The 17,261-nt window shown below is 42.7% G+C and overlaps 1 protein-coding gene across 1 annotated transcript in view; it reads left to right on the plus strand.

Annotated features, from left to right (window-relative positions):
- The first annotated feature begins 467 nt into the window (after positions 1 to 467).
- Positions 468 to 17,261, plus strand: part of LMNB1 (lamin B1) — a 31,805-nt gene continuing 15,011 nt past the window's right edge. Inside the window, exons 1-4 of the mRNA XM_074995028.1 lie at positions 468 to 1,075; positions 11,111 to 11,267; positions 13,115 to 13,240; positions 14,537 to 14,707. Of these exons, the coding sequence (XP_074851129.1) occupies positions 723 to 1,075; positions 11,111 to 11,267; positions 13,115 to 13,240; positions 14,537 to 14,707 (807 nt within the window). The 5' untranslated portion in view covers positions 468 to 722. The remainder of the gene's footprint in view (positions 1,076 to 11,110; positions 11,268 to 13,114; positions 13,241 to 14,536; positions 14,708 to 17,261) is intronic.

Here is a 17,261-nt window from a genome sequence, read left to right on the forward strand (position 1 = left end):
TCGGCTGTGGAGAGCGGGGAAAGCACCAGGGCATATCCTGCCGCTTCCGGGGCCGTGGGGCCGGGGCTCGAGGGGAACGCAGCCATGCCGCAGCGCCCCCGGCACGTCTCTGCCCCATGGCCCCTCTGAGGGTGTGGACAGCGAGCAAACAAAGACTCGGCCAGGCAGCGGCAGCCGAGGCGGCCCCTGCTGTAGGCGGGAGGGGCTGCGACGCCGGGGGGTGGGGGGGTGTCGGCTGGCGCGCGCAACTGGGGCGGGAGGCGCGCGCCAGCCGTTCGCACGCCTGCTGACAGTTGCAGGCCCTGGCGGCTTTTGAATTTAGTTTCCAGCCGGCAAAAAAGAGCAGAGCCGGGCCCGTCTGGCCGCCTCATTGGGCAAGGGCGGGTCACGTGGCCTCTCCCCGTTGTGGGCGGGAGCTGGGAGGGCCCGGCTAGAGCGCGCGCCGGCCATATTGGAGGGGCGCGGAGCCCGCCTGTTTTGTGTTTCCTACTCCGCCCGAGCCGCGGCGAGGGAGCCGGCGCGCGCGCGCGGGCGGTTTCGCTCCCGGCAGCTCTGGGCGCTCTTTTCCCTCGGCGCGCGCGCGGGGCAGCTTCTGCGCTGGTTCGCCCGGTGAGCGAACCTCCTTTCCCCCCTAGCCTCGCAGCTTCTCCGGTTCGTCCCGCGGCGCGCCGCCCGCTGATCTCTCCGCACGGCTTCGACCGGCCGCCCCGCATCTCCGCGCCATGGCGGCCTCCACGCCGGTGGGACAGCGGCCCCGAGGCAGCGCGGCCGCCACCCCGCTCAGCCCCACGCGCATCTCCCGGCTGCAGGAGAAGGAGGAGTTGCAGCACCTTAATGACCGCCTCGCCGTCTACATCGACAAGGTGCGGAGTCTGGAGACGGAGAACAGCGCGCTGCAGCTGCAGGTGACCGAGCGGGAGGAGGTACGCGGCCGGGAGGTCACCGGCCTTAAGGCGCTCTATGAGGCCGAGCTGGCCGATGCCCGCCGGGCGTTGGACGACACGGCTCGGGAGCGGGCTAAGCTGCAGATCGAGCTGGGCAAGATCCGCACGGAGCACGAGCATCTGTTGGGCAGGTGAGTGACACCCCCTCCGCCCACCGGGCTCCCGAGCGGGGCCGCGGGCCGGCGGCGCCCTCGTGTGTGAGGGAAAAGCCCCTGATCATAGGCGTAGTCCTCGGGTGGAGGGGGGGCGCTGCGGGGCCCGGCCCGAGGTTGGGAGAGTATGAACGGAAATGAATGAATCTGGGCTTCCTCTCCACCGTTGTGTCTCTGCCGCGTGCAATAGGGAAGCTCCCATACCCCCGAGGCGCAGGGCTGCGGAGGGAGTGGACCATCCCGGAGGAGCACTAGTTGTGACCCCGTGTGTTTCAGTGGCTGGGGCTTCAGCACGAGTCCCCCCGATTTCCCTCCCCGCAGCTCTCCGGGCTGTTGTCCTACTTGTCGTCTTGGGTTATTCCTCCTGAGTAGTTCATTGTAAGGGGGCCTTACTGCCAGGTCCTCCTTATCTGCACCCTGAATGTTTCTACTCCCTTGTTGGCTGAGTTTCTGACAGACGGGGAGCAGATGCCGGTCCCGTCATCTTCTGCTTCTCCCGCATCCCCTCCCGCTGCGCCCCGCCCCGCCGCTTCAGGGGCTTGATCTTTCTGCAGACGATCATTGCATAAAAATATTGATTTCTTCTTTGCAAGATATAGGGGAAGAGGCACGTTTTGAGCGGATTGTATTCTCTTGCCATTCATTCTCTAGCTGTGAGCACAGTAGCTTGTCTGCTCCTGATGCTTCTATGAGCTGTAGCTAGAGACTGTGTTGAAAGAATGAATGAATGAATGAATGAAAGAAGAGGTCCCTGCAATTTCCTCTGTCAGCCCCACATTCCTATCCGGTGATGAGCTCGTCCAGCTGTGGAGGAAGGAGAGAATGAACATTGTGTGGTGTTTTGAACTCCTTGGAACAGGGAGGGAAGTGGGCTTAGAGCAGTGCTAAACATAGCCTTCCAGAGCTTCTATAACCGTTCTGGTTACCTGTACACCAAACAAAAGTACAACCTGTAATGGTACTTAGAGTGAATAATTTAGTCAACATTCTTTACAGTGTATATCTTTCATGTAATGCACATCCTATTAATGTATCGTGACTGACTCAAATGTTTCATGGTATTAGAGTACTATAGGCAGTCCTTCTTAGAGGAGAAAAGGAGGGTTCCTAGTAGAAGGATTCATTCCGAATTCAAGTGGCAAGGATTGTCATTAGACAAACCTGTAGAGTACAGAGAGGGCTCTGTGTTAACTCATGATTGTTTTAATAAAGCATATTGTCAGTTGTGATAGGGGTATAGTTCAATTAATGAACTTAATATTGCAGTGAAAGTTTTTAGAGAGAAGTGTCTAGCATTCATCCTTGCTCTTCTGATTGTAAAACTTAAACTTAATTAGCGCATTAGTCATGCATTTTTGGTAATGTAGGATATATATTTTTCTGTTACAACTGTCTTTTTTTAAGCATGGCCAAGGAAAATAAATTGTCAAATGGGACGTAGTCGTAGTCCTTTAGGGCACAATAGTTACTTTGTTCTTCCAAGATGCTGATTTTTTGGTAAAATGGGTAATTTTTTGTAAATAATTTGCACATGAAGCTTATTAGAGACAGAAAATCTTTTAAAATGAAGCATTATGGGCGAGTGAAGTCAATGATATCTGGTTTAAGGAGAAGCTTACAGACTAAAAATCTTACACATCTTTTTTTTTTTTTTTAATCTTACAGGGAAATAATTTCGAGTCCTTTTGTAGATAACAGATTTTTTGTAACTTCCTGCGTATTTTTTGATCACTATGTGTTCTTCACTTAAATTTTTTACTCATAATTTATGTATTATCTGTCTTCTGTGAACCTGCAACTCAAAATTGCGCATGTTAAGGGTTTATTCTACTTCTTTTCCTGAGATCACTTAACCTAAAGTAGAGTTTGTGGTCTGCAGAGCATTTTCTGATGGCTTGTGAAGAATCAACTTTGACAATGTATACCTGGCTTCTTTCGAGTTATGTTATAGCTCTGATGCTCTCATTAAGTTAATTGGGCTTCAGACATGGGTAATGTGGAGCGATTCAGTGCAACAAGCTGCCATGAAGCTTTTCCTCCTTCTCTCCTTTTTGATTGCATCACTGTTCTCTTTGAATTCTTACATTTGGCTTTCCCTCTGAGTATTGTGCCAAATTCCAACTTTTTGTCACCTTGAAAATGCTGTACAAGACTGTCCTAGCCTATTTATCCTGTTTTCAAGTTTAGTTTTAGGGCCCTCTAGCATCCACCAGTGGTCACATTTTCATCAGTCTGTTTATCTAATTATCACACACTTGCCTCTGAAATCCTCTGTAAGATATGGTGAGACCTCCTTGGTCATCCGCAAGAGCCCTGTACTATTCGTTGCTCAACTTATGCATGCGTGTAGTAAGAGTGAGTGGGAATAAAACAAACATGCCATTTCATAAACCTGCCAGCATTTGTTTTCACGGCAGGCTGGGATTTCACTGTGGCAGTTGTCCACTGATTATGCACATCTGCTCTCCCCTCATGGGAATTGATGTAGTGAAAGCAGCTTTTAAGGAAGCTGTCTAGCTGAATGAACATATTAGTAAAGGTTGTAACTATTAAGAGGAACTTACAAGATCTTGTATTTGGAATTTTTGACTAAAACTTATGCAATAACAGTAATATTTTTTTCTTTGTGTCTTAAACCAGCTTTCATTCCAGAATTTCTGAGCTGAGATTAGATGACAAAATAGACTCAATGTGGGTTTGATAGATGGGGCAATAGCATGAGTGACTATGCATGTGTTAAACACAGTACAGCTGGTGTACAGGGCAACTGCTCAGAAGAACCCTGCTGTTTCAAGGCTAACACAGTTGAAACAGCTGTCCCAGCATTTCCTGAGTTGCACATGTGATATGTTATAATAGATCAGAGGTTCTGGTTAGGGAAGTTTGTCTTACTATATGCTTTTAAAATATTTTAAAAGCATAATAAAACACACAATGCAGGCAAAACACAGATTGGGAACAATTGACCAGATGTAACAGTGCAGGGAAACTATTCAGCCTAGGGTGGCTGGCTAAATAGGAAAAAAATCTGATTTTGCAGACGCATTGAACTCATGCAGCTCAGTTTAAGACATAGGAGCAAGGGATGCTTTGCAAAATCTGTAAGTATCAAATATTAGCCATCACAGTGGTATTTTTCCTGCTGTAACTTTCATGTATTGGAAATAGGGGAAGGCTTTGATTTGATCTTGGTTTTGGGAGTGCCTGCCTCCACAGCAGTAGTGTTCCCAAGAATCATGTGAGCTTGTTTCTAAAGTTCTGTGGTTTCGTGGGGTTCAGAATACTAGAGTGAAGCTGACTTAATTTTGGATTGTTTCATGTTGTTTCTGTCAGGTCCAGTACCTCTTCAGCTTTTCATGGTTCTACAAATCTGAGGTGGCTGGATGATAGCAGTCAATCAACATTTTGAAGTGTCTTTCATACACACTTCAAAAATTAAATTTCCATTTAAAAAATCCTGAAAAAGTTTATGGCTTGGCTTTCCTATGCAGTTGAGCAGATGCTTCCTACTTGCTTCTGGTGCATAGACCTTTCAAGTTCTGAGTTTGCATAGAGACTCCTCAAGATACATCCAACACTTGTCTAATTTGCATCTATCAGTATTTTCAGGATTTATTTAAATTATCCTGTGCATACAGGTACTCCATTACAAAGAAAGGAAATTGCCCCTTTAAACAAAAGACTTCTGTTAAGATGAACAGAAAAAGGAAAAAAAGAGGGAATATCAGTTCAAAATTTGATACTGAAAAGTCACTCTTCTGTTTGTAATGCAAACTTAAAAAGCATGACAAGATAAAGAAAAATATTAAGCTACATATTGTTACAGTACTAGGGACTCCTTTGTGGAGGGGTTTGGAACCCCTCACATAGGGTCCTGATCTGGACTAGGGCTTGCCCATATCTGGTCTTTGAGGCTTGGGCTTCTCCTCTCTGGTCAGTGGGGAGGCCTGACCCTCACAGGCTGGTTTAGGCAAGCCATGGGTTCACATAAGGACCATGAGCTCTGCTGATAGGTGAGCAGGAAGTGGTTCCACTGCTGCTCATTGCTGTTTCCCTAGCCAGGGGAAGGGTGTGCGTGTGCGTTGCTGGATTTCTGCCCACAGCGCACCAGGAACTGGGGCTGCTCCAGCCTGGCTGGAACCTAGAGGGGTCCACAAAATATACTAGTCCTGGACCCCTTAGGCCCTGGTGCTGGTATGAGAGGGGAATGATGGGAGCGTCTCCTTTTTGTTTTTCATGCGGGGACCATGTCGGTGTGTATGGGGTGGGATTTTTTGTTTGCTGCTTCTCATTTGTGTGGCCCCCAGGTGATTTGTCTGTCAGTGACCCCGACACCAAAACAAGTTCCTCACCCCTGCGTGGCCAGTCATCTATTAAAATGGGTCTTGCAAGGAGGAATGGAGAAATTTTGTGTTTAATAGGTAGGAAGGCTCTCAAAGACTTTGTGGTCTGGAAGACTATAACTGGACAACCAGTGAAATGGTGATTTCACAAGTTCCATGAGAATGAAAGGTAAGTCACGTGAGGGAATTTTAGTCAGACTTAAGGACAAAAGATTATTCATGCCTGTTTTCAGCATCATTATCAAAGAACTCATTTATTCAAAATGTTCAGATTTTAGTACCTTAACCTCTTCATTGGAGTTAGCTCACAATAAACATCCTTGTCATCTTGTATACCTGTACCTATGTTGTTTCACAACAGTCTTTCTGAAGTCCTTTGTATCTAAGCCTTTTAAAAAAAAAACAAAAAAAAAACAAAACTATTCCTGATACCTTTGATATCCACAAATGTAAGATCAGGATCGCTGGTGGTATATGCTTCCAATAACCAGAATGTATTCTGTTCTAAGGGTTTTGCTCTGAAGGAAGAGTGTAGGAAAGCGAGGGTCTTTCTGTTTAAATGTCAATTTGAAAAGTGAGCCAGTATTCTAAACTTACTGTTAACCATTTAATCCAAGCCTAGTGATTCAGGGGAGCTTTGCCAGAATAAGGAGTGCTGCATAGACCTCTGGGTAGATAAAAATGCTCTAATTCACCTTATTTCTGAGTAGTTTAACAGATGTGATTTATTTGCTCTTGGTCAGCGGGCCCCAACTTTGTTACACAGGATGGCCACATAAAGCTAAGCCAACCAAATCGTCTGGGGGCCCAACACATTGTACATATTTTACAAGATTTGAAGTAGCCTGTATTGATTTATACTTTAGTCATCTTATTTTGCATCTATTAAGTTGTTTCTTTGAACAGTAGTGTGTGTTTACGCATGTAAATATGACAATGCTAATCAGCCATTTGCTCGTATGTAGAAGGTGGACATGGGCCCTATGAAATGCTCTGGTGGACTGTTAGTGATTTAGGATCTGAGTGGTGGCTCATCATCTAATTCTAATATTTGTTAGTTCATCTTTGGTAGTTAATTCTAATAATACAGGCTTTCTGAGTGGGAACCAGAACCAGACTTCCATAAGAGAGCTACATGGAGACCCTCTCATCTCATCATTAAGTTAGATGTAAATGTTAACCTACTAAAAATGGTTTTGCTGTCTTATTAGTCTAAAAAACAAAATCAGGAAAACTGATACTACGTATTTCTGCTTAGGTCAACATGGTGTCTAGTTTATTTAATTGCCAAGATCTTATCATGTAATTGCAATGGAAAGAGAGCCCAGTAAGTACATTGAAACAATCACTACCAAAGTAATGCATGGCCAAACAATTGGTCATGAGTGTCAGTTCAGAATGCTTCTATTGTTGACATTATTCCTATATGATGATAGAATGCTGGTGAAATATGGTCTGGTTCCATCACTTCATGCGGATAGATCTAAGCAGCTGTATCTACACCTGCTTTATCCTTAAAGTATGCTATCTGTGCTGCTCCACTGGTGGCAGCAAATTAGGAAGCATTAGTTTGGACTGGACTTTGAGTGGCAGCTTTAACAACTCTATCATATGCTTAGATCTAGACAAGATGGGTTTAAATCAGTGGTGGGCAACCTGTGGGCTGCATGTGGCTCACTGCTGTTCCAACTGCGGCCCGCAAACCCTCTAGGTGCCCCCTCCCCCATGCACCTTTTGTGCACTGGAGACTCTCATTTCCTACTTACCTACTCCCAGCATTTTCCAAGGGCAAGAACTGTGTGATTTACACTCTTTTCCCACTCTTCCTCCTCCCTGTTAGAGCTGGCGCACTGCAAGTCAACTGTTCCTGGCATTCCAGCTCTGGGAGGGAAAGGGGAGGACAGGTACATGCATGGCTCTCATTCTCTGGTGTGTGAGAGTCCTCTGGGGGCTGGCCAGGAAAGCTTGCAGCACTGCAGATGGAACCTCTCTTTGTGATGGAGTAGACTGCTGACTCATGTGACCCACCCCACCATTTGTGGTTGCATATCCTTGTTGTTCTTTGCCTGGTCTGTGCTACTGCCATGTTGGTAGAACTACATTGTTGAGAATTTTTAAGGGGGAAAAGACTATCATAGACAGGCCTTAGTTTTACCTTTCAACCAGGGGTCTGCGGGTCTTTAAGGAATTCTTTGTGACTCTTTGCTATAATTGCAATGTTAAAAAAACAATAATGCGCCTCTTGATTATTTTTTATAAATGGTGAACTTCTGAAAGCCTGAAAATTAACAACTCCTATCTAAGTAGCAAATGTTATGAGATCTCAAAACTTTGGATAACTCTCCCTAGCATCCTCCAGAGAGAGAGAGAGATTCATGAATAAAAGTCAGGAAGATAGTAGTACAAACACACACATGTAAAGTGTGAGGATATAGAATATGGAAAAATTTGTGAACATCTTGCAGTAAACATGTATCGCATAACAAATCATTGTGTTCGTGCTGTTCTTAAAATAAGGAATACATAAAGTATGGTTTGATGTTATTTGTTAAGGACCTTCTTGTATTCACATGCATTGTGGCTCTTGAATTATTGATTTTTTTTTTTTTCTAAACCAAAATTTGAAAAATGGCTCATTTGCTGACCCCACCTTAAACATTACACTTGCTTGTACAACAGAGGGTCAGACTGTTAAACTTCACTTAAGGTTACTCTTTGTTTAGCAGTTACAGGTTACATTCAGGGCTTAGGCAAACCCTGCTGATGAAAATTGTGACTATCATTTTACTTTAAAACACATTTCCTCTTTACCTGAATTATGGTGAAACTGTTCAATTTCAGATCTTTACACCTGAGAAGGATTTAGATGTTTGAGAACCAGCATGCAAGAAAGAACAGTCTTGACATATTCTGTGAACATATTAGCAAATGGATACTTATGTACTCTCCTTTAAGGAGGAAGAGTTAGATAGTGGTACAAAGAGCTTTCGCTGTTAATTAACTACTATCAACAGGCATACTGTGTATCCATACTATGTGTTTAGGGGTCAGCAACTCCTGGCACACATGCCACTCTCTGCGTGCGAGCTGATTTTAGAATGGCAGGTGGCAGGGGCTCTAGCCCTGTCCCTCCTCCTCCCCCACGCAGCATGAGACAGGACAGGAGTGCAAAAGTGGAGCCCTCCTGCAGTTAAGACCTGAAAGCCAAGATCGCCTTCCGAAGCCTGCTCTGTGGAGCGTGGAGGCCTTGTCACAGGGCTGGAGCCCCCCCCTTTCCACTTTAGAGCCCTGCCATGGGGCCAGCATGTGGGCCTCCTGGCACGGTGAGGCTGTAGCATGGAGCTGGAGCCCTCCCCTGGAGTCCCAGCTGGTTGCAGGGCTGGGGCTAGAACTCCCCCTTCTCACCCAGAGCTTCCTCTGTGGGGCCAGAGGGAAGCCCCAAGTTGCTAGGGCTAGAGCTCCGCCTCCCCCGAGCCTCCTGTGCAGGGCCACCACTAGAAAGCAGGATCAGAGTGCGGGGCCCCTGTTCTGCAGCTGTAGCCTGGGGCTGGTGCTGGAGCCCCCATTGTGTTGTAAACAGGACTATTAGTGACTTTAAAAAGTATCACTGGCACTCTGGCCATACATAGAGATCAAATTTCTGCGCTCTGCTTCAGGAAGATTGCTGATCCCTGATGTTGTTTTATGTAGTAGTTTGTCTTGTGCCTGCAAAATAACAAACTTCCTCAGGTTCATTTAGATCTGGGTCATATGACTCCTTAAGAGTTAAGCGTACAGCAAAATGACCATTCCAAAGGGTATGTTGTGGTGTCACTTTATTACAGGGGTCTGCAACCTCTGGCTCTCTAAGGACTTCTTTGTGCCTCCCAACACTATAAATGCACTGTTTTTTTTTTGTTTTTTTTGTTTTTTTTAAAAAACCCTCCTGATTATTTTCAATAAATGGTAAATGTTGGAAAGTCCAACAACTCACAGCTAAATAGCAAATTATATGTGATCTCAAAAAGTTGGATAACTCCTCCTTTAATATGTGCAATGCATTGTGGGATATACTACTGTATCTGTGTTTGTGTTTTTTTTTATAGTGTTGATTTTTGTGAAAGGGAAGCTTCTGGTGTTCTTGCTGTGAAGGGTGCCATGCATTTTAAGAAGGAAGACAGAAAGAAATTTAAATATGAAGTAAAATTGGCATAATTAAAGTGGGTTCGGGAGTGAAAGTCAGGAAGGTAGTAGTACAAACACTTACATGTAAAATGTGAGGAAGGAGAATCTGTAAAAAGCTTGTGAAGTATCCCATTACAAATTGTGCGCAGGCTCTTCTTAAAATAGGGGTTACCATCTCATATCCCATGCAGTGTGGCTCTTGAATTATTGAGCTTTTACCAAAGGCTCTTATTGCTGTTTTGGTTGCTGACCCCTGCTGTAGTTGGTCAACCAGGAAGTTTACAACTTAATTCTTTAACATGTGGGAATTAGTTATCCAAATATAAATTGACTATGTAATTACTTTTAAAAGGAATTCTATACTTTTTCTCCTTCTTATTTTAAAATGGTTAAGTTCTGCCAAAATGTAGCTGCTCTTCCTAGGAATGCAAATTCATAATGGCTCTTATGGCATAAGAGTTGCATACCTGGATTGATATCAGTAATAAGTTGTTTAAAAATAAATACAGATATACTGCAACTGCAGTTGGTATTTTGGTTATATAATCATCCTATGGCTGAAAATGTATTACACATTTTTCTCTCTGTTATTACCAGTTGTAGTGGTCAGTGAGAGCTCTAATTTAAACCAAGTACCTGTATTTTAACCATCATTTGTGTATTCTGAACAAAACGTGTATTAGCACACATGGACTTGGGTTGAAATAATCAAAGTTCTGAGTTATAGCAGGTGATAAATATATTATACAGTCCCTTAAGCATGTTGGCTTAAGTGCTGTGGCAGACTTCAATATTTATCCCCTTCTGTTGGATCTGCTGTAGTGATGGACTGTTTTTTGGTTTTGTTTTTTTTTGTTTGTCTTTGAAATCTCTGCCGTGTGCAATATTCTTTGTGTTAACATCAAATTGCAAAGATTCCCTGTGCGAAGGTGTAAGATAGTTTGGATCAAAGTTCTAGTTGTACTAATAGTGACTGATTTTGAAGTCCCTTAAATTAAAGCCTGCCATCTTGTGGTTGTAGTAAAAATAGTCTGAAAATATGTTTTTGTTGCTGGGGTGTGTGGGGGGGTGGTTTGTTTTTTTTTTTGAGCTTGCTCTGATTGGTGCAAATGTTTGAGCTGTTTGAAGGCAGTGTGCTGGACTACAACTAAATGTGCTTTTCATTGATGCCAGATCCATCTTTTTACATTACTGCAAGCATATTTGTGTGCTTATTAGTAAATAAACCTAGTTCCTGTGTGTGTTCTTGCTGCCAAATACAGCTAAATGTGATCTTTAAAAGATTCTTTTAATTGGATATAGATTTTTACATTGTATGAAGGAGAGGCTTTCTAGGCTCTTGTGCTTTAAAAGTGTCAAGGAAAATCAAGTGTGCTCTTCAGGTTTTGCTGGGAAACTTGTTGCAAAGTGACATGTTAATGACTACTGACACAGCCTTTTATGTGTTTTCTAATTTTGTTGGATGTTTCTAGATGTTTTGCTCACCAACTTCTCTGGTTTGTTCCAGTTTTGCAAAAAAAGAATCTGATCTTAATGGAGCTCATGTCAAGCTTCGGGAGTTTGAGGCAGCCCTCAATTCCAAAGAAGCTGCGCTGACTACTGCACTTGGTGATAAGAAAAGCCTGGAAGGGGAACTTGAGGATTTGAGAGATCAGATTGCGCAGGTGAGATGAACAAGTGGTTCATAATCCTGTCTGCTGAACCAGTTGGGTTCTGTAGCCAGCTTATCATTCCTTGTAAAGGAGCTAAATTTTATTTTAACCAAAATGAAACAAAAATGCTGTGAACAGAAATTGTAAATCTGTTACTCTTCTCTAACTGAATGAAAGCAAAACTTTAGTGTCTATTTTTAAACTGCAAACACACATTACTGACACATTTGCTAAGCTGATCCTGTTCTTATCAGTCGCTCTCCCTCCGTGAGGGGACAATAGATGCTCGTTTCTGCTCTGAGATTTTTTTTGTGAAGGGTCCCTTTCCTTGAGTTTCCTGTTCTTCCTTCCCTCCCGCCCCAAGGGAAGGAGGTGGCTGAGTTTGTCACCTTCCTGTTGTTGCTGCTTCTCCTCGCCTCTCCTCCCCCCACCCCCAGCCCTCAGTTGATGCACTACCTATTTTCATCATCCAAGGGAAGGGGCCTACCATCTCCTGTCTCAATTCTCCTTTCTTCTGCATTTTGGATTTACTAATGAAACTTTTCACTTTGGAATTCAGAATCTGAGATGGATTTATTCAGTATTAGAGGTGTTGGCTATACCCTTCCTTCTGTCCCTGTCCTCCCCATACCACAGCACCCCTACATCTGTTTTCCAATTTTTGGAAGATTGATGGCCTAATCCTTTCCATAAGCTTTAGCTTACTACAATATAAAGGATATTGGGTGTTTTTTTCCTCAAATGTATGTAATAGTGCTAGTTATTTCCTGAAGTCACTGCAAAGTAGTCTTTAGTATAGCATGAAGTTCTAATAACAATAGTACACCACATTAATAATCACCATCAGCTTTGTGACCAGAAGAGATGCCGGCATGTCTTCTGACTTTGCTTGTCTTCTCTCATCATTTAGTAATTCTCTTGCCCAGTGAAGGCACATCTTTTCTATTTCCTTCTCCCTGCCTTCTTCAAAAGAACCCCAAATGAACTATAAATAAGAACAGGTTTGGAATCTAGAGAACTTGCCAAGGTAACTTTTTTCCAGATGTACGTCAGGTGCTTCTGTGTTCCCTTAAGATTGTTCAAAAGAGCTGTAAATCAAAACTTATTGCACAATATAAGTATGCAACATTCTCTACACACATGTAAGCACCACAGTCAGTCTGTTCACTTACATTTATTTTCCTTTCCTGCTCTCCCATTTGCTGCAAATTATTCATGTTCTCAGGTCCAAAAATCTGTTTGCTCAGGCTTCACTATGATACAATTTGACAAAATTCTGTAGGTGAGTAGATGAGTAGAAACTTTTAAGTTTATTTTAAGACACAATAAGCTATTAGATTTCAAACTGTCTTACGGTGTTGAAATCAAATGGCTAAAGAGCTTAAACTCTTAATCAAACTACCTTAGTTGTTCACCCACTATGTAACAAAGAGCAAAGAAAAAAATGTGCACTAGTTTTCGAGACTTCACAGATTAAGTACAGTCTCTGCAACAGCAGCTAGGAGTTGTTTTCCTAGAGTGGTAGCAGTATCAGCCAATATCACTAACCCCAATTGGTCTCTCCCAAATAGAAAATATTGATACCAATCTGTCATCTAATTTCTAAGGGGAATAAAGGACATTTATTACTATCTTTTGAAAATGGTAGTTCTTATTAAGGTGAAGTACCCTGACTGTATTTGTAATGAACTGCAAGAATTGTGCAAGGTAAGGGTGAAACAAACTTTCTTGATGTAAATGGTAAATTTGATAAGCAAGCATTTTTTTAATGTGCTGTTCATTCTCACTTGCTGGTTAAAGATGTCAATAAGTGATGTATGAGCATTCTACTTTAGCCTAACTGTATTAACCTCTTTTAGTTGGAAGCCTCCTTAGCTGCTGCCAAGAAACAGCTGGTAGATGAAACTTTACTGAAGGTGGATCTTGAAAATCGTTGTCAGAGTTTGACTGAGGACTTGGAGTTCCGTAAAAATATGTATGAAGAGGTAATTTTTTTTTAGTAAGGTTTTTGTTTGTGTTAGCTTTTTTTTTTAGTTCCAGAGGAAGCAAATTTTAAATATTTGCACCAGTTCAGCAGCTTATTTGGAATCCTTATGTTTTAGTTTATTATGGAAGCATAAGAAGGTAACCTGACATGTATCAATTTTGTTCACAAGATATCTTTTAAAATAGTATCATCTGCCACTTAAGTATTCTTTTTAATGGAAGGATTTTCCACTCCCTTGTTGTGTTCAGGAGGCACACAAAAGAAAAGCATGCCTGAGTGCAGCATTGCTTACTCTGGGCACACATTTCCTTTCCAGTTTCATTTGCACCTTTGCTGCTATTGCTGCTCACCACCCTTTTTGCAGAGTCCATGGAAGAGAGTGTATGTGTGCTGCCTCTCCTTAAGCTTTGTTTAGTGACAGTTTCTCAACTGATGTCAGAGGCACAAAATAAATGCTGATATTGTACAAGTAAACTGTAAAATCCTGAAGTTTACTTTTAGCAAAAGTGTACCATCCTCAGAATGTTATATTTCAGTTTGAAGGTGCTCCTCTAACATTTGTTTCTAGTTACTCTTTTATAGGATGTAAAATTCAGTTTATGGTGTCAAATACAGAATCTGCTTTGTGAAATATGTAGGTTTTCATCAGCGTATAATTTATTAAGATTGGCAGTGGATATGTTACTGGAAATATTTTTGTGAGAGACTCCCAGTGTTTATTCAGAATACTATCTGATAACAAAAATATTTTATATTCTGATGATAGCAGCTTATAATTGGATTCTCTTGGCTGTTGGTTTAAAGCTCATCTTGGCTATGTCTACACTAGCCAAGAACTTCGAAATGGCCATGCAAAGGGCCATTTTGAAGTTTACTAATGAAGCGCTGAAATACATATTCAGCGCCTCATTAGCATGCGGGCGGCTGTGGCACTTCGAAATTGATGTGGCTCGTCCAGACTGGGCTCCTTTTCGAAAGGACCCCGGTTATTTTGAAGTCTCCTTATTCCTATCTGCTCATAGGAATAAGGGGACTTGGAAGTAGCTGGGTTCCTTTCGAAAAGGAGTCCTGTCTGGACAAGCCGTGCGGTGGCGAGCCGCGTCAATTTCAAAGTGCCATGGCTGCCTGCATGCTAATGAGGCGCTGAATATGTATTTCAGCGCTTCATTAGTAAACTTCGACATGGCCATGACGAAGTTTTTGGCTCGTGTAGACACGGCCCTTGACTGAAGTCCCAAGGATGATATTAATGTTACTTACGTTTTCTGAAAGTTAACATTTCTGTTTTTCTTAGGAAATCAATGAGACAAGAAAGAAACATGAAACTCGCCTGGTTGAGGTGGATTCTGGGCGCCAGATTGAGTATGAATACAAGCTGGCTCAGGCACTTCATGAAATGAGACAGCAGCATGATGCACAAGTAAAACTGTATAAAGAAGAACTGGAACAGACTTATCATGCCAAAGTGAGAGCATACCACTTTATACTTCTGTTTGACAAATTTCTCTCTTAGAGATTATAGTAATTCCATATGGTTGTTCTCCAGTTAAACTTTGAGGTGTGTCAAGAAGCTTGCGCTGGCTTTAAAGTTTCATGTTTCTGGGTGTGAATTGAAATTTCTTGACACTATGCAAAATCTGATTTCCAGAGGAAATCATTATCCAAGTATCAGAATGTAGTGTTTTGAATTGCACTTAATTTGTGTAAAAATGGGGAGTATGACTAGTATGGTGGATTCTAGAAAAGGTTTGTGTTTTGAATTACAGCCAAGTTTATTTTCTTTGTTGTGGGTGGGGTTTTTCACATTTTTTGTAAAATTAGTTCTAACAGGTCTTGCTGAAAAGCTGACATTCCTTGTGAGAACGTATTAAACAAGGTTAAGTTTAATTCTACCATACCCAGAGTTTACTCTACAGGAAGGGCAGAGTGAAACTTGCTTGTACAGAAATCTGTCACTTTATACCATTTTCCAAGTACTTGCTCATGTTGATTTCACTGTAGGTGTGTGTCCATATGCACAGTCATCAGAAATTTTTTTTCTTTTGCCTTAGTGGTATCTGTAAGATTGGCTGTGGTGCCCTTTGAGTGCACAGGTGGATTAGGTCCTGCTGATCTTATGCCATCTCAGTTACTTCTTACTGCCTGTGACAACTGGTTGGAGTGCCTTGTCTTGCATTGCAAAAGTATTAGCAGTTCTTTACAGCCTATTGTCTGTCTTTGCTTATAGTTTGTGGGTGCATAGATAGCCATTAAGTGTTAGTTTGGTTGTATGGAGTCCAGGATGGGACTTTACCCTGAAGTTGGGCATTCCCTGTTCCTCCACCTTCAAACTATGCCTGTTATGCAGCTGGTTACTTATTAGTGACCCCTGTGATAGTTGTTTTCAAGAGCTTGGAATGGTGCCATAGAAGGAACAAGTGCAGAATCTTTTGTCCTAGAACACAAAAGTAGCTGGATATCTGAGGGCCTTCCTCATGGAGGCTGAACTTCATCCTGCTTCATCCTTCTTACTCTTGTTTAGACCCCATGCCCTAGCATCTTGGCATTGGTGTGGAGAGTGCCACTGTTACCAGGCTCTACCCGGCACCATTCCCCCTTGCCAGTACTTAAGAAACAGTGGAAAAAAGATGACCCTCTGGCACAAGAGGAGAAAAGGGCTTCAGACAAAGGACCTGTGTGAGTGTGTGTGCCTGCCCTGGTGTTTTGTAGAGGTACCACTTCAGTTGGATTCCCAGCCTGGGCTGTTTGTTCCGTTGTCCCTCCAGTCTAGATCCTGGGGGAGACTCGAAGTGAGTACCCACAGGAGAAAAGGTGGAGGCAAGGGGTCTCAATGGCAAAACCCATCTTGCTTTTCATCTGCTCAGCCTAGCCCTTTCAGGAACTGAGGAGGCCAGAAGCAGGCATTTTGAGGAGTGCTGGTGTGGCTAACTCAGCACTATTGTACTTTGAGATGCATTGCCCATTGTCCATTTCATTACCCACCCTCATATTGCTCTGTTGGACTTGCTGGCAAGAAAGTACTAAGAGGATGTTAGGTTGGTATAATAGGTGCTATAGCTGCGTACGAGTGCAACCTCAAGGTGATACCATGGTTAACGCTATGAATACTGATAAGGCAAAAAAACTCTGACTATGCAGATGGGTGCACATGGACCTAAATGGGAATGGACATGAGCAGCAGTTATGGAAAGGTAGATAATGTTTTTTTTCCCCTTTCTCTGCTTTGATGATTTTGCATTTTTGCGAATATGCAGTCCTGTTTGTAGTCCCTTCAACTTGTTGGTTCTTGTTCAGAGGCATGGGTTTTACAGGAAGTAGAAATCAAGCTCATTGATAAAAGAATGAATTGTGAAGTGTATTACATTAAATTACCAGTGATACTTATGCTCAGATTAATCTTCCTTGAGAAACTTCAACTGAATTTTGGAATGGTTCTTAGCCTAATCAAAATTTAGGAACTAAATCAGCTTTTACTAGTCTATAAAGGCTTAATGAGCTATATTCTTTTTTTTTTTTTTTTTTTTTTTCTTCAACTCTTGTGTGTGCACACTGTTCTATTTCAATTAGTGATGTAAATATTAATCAAAACAGAACTGGTTAAATGATTAAAATTATATCATTTTACTGATAGTAGGGTCAGGGCAGCCAGGGTGGTGGGCAGGGCGGGGGTGTTCTTGTTAGGGCTGTGGTGCAGCTCTTGTATGACAAGGTACAGCTAGTGCCTGGGGCCCTGCACGGGGGTGCCTGCTGCCCTGACTGGCCACGTTTCTGGTGTCCATACCAAGTAAACATTCTGGCAAGCCTAATGTGTACTGGGTAACTGGTTAATCTCTTAACATCCCTAATTTTAATCTGTGCCTGTCACCATATTTGATGTAATACTTTTTTTTTAATTGGATTTATGGTGGTAAACAATCTGTGGCACACTGTGTTCACTTTTTAAATGTGCATAGTTGCTAATATTTTTTTTTAAATAGCAAATTACTTAAGGAAGGTGGTGGTTGTAAAAAGAAGGAATG

Source organism: Carettochelys insculpta, chromosome 5, assembly GCF_033958435.1.
Source record: "Carettochelys insculpta isolate YL-2023 chromosome 5, ASM3395843v1, whole genome shotgun sequence".
NCBI lineage: Eukaryota > Metazoa > Chordata > Testudines > Carettochelyidae > Carettochelys > Carettochelys insculpta.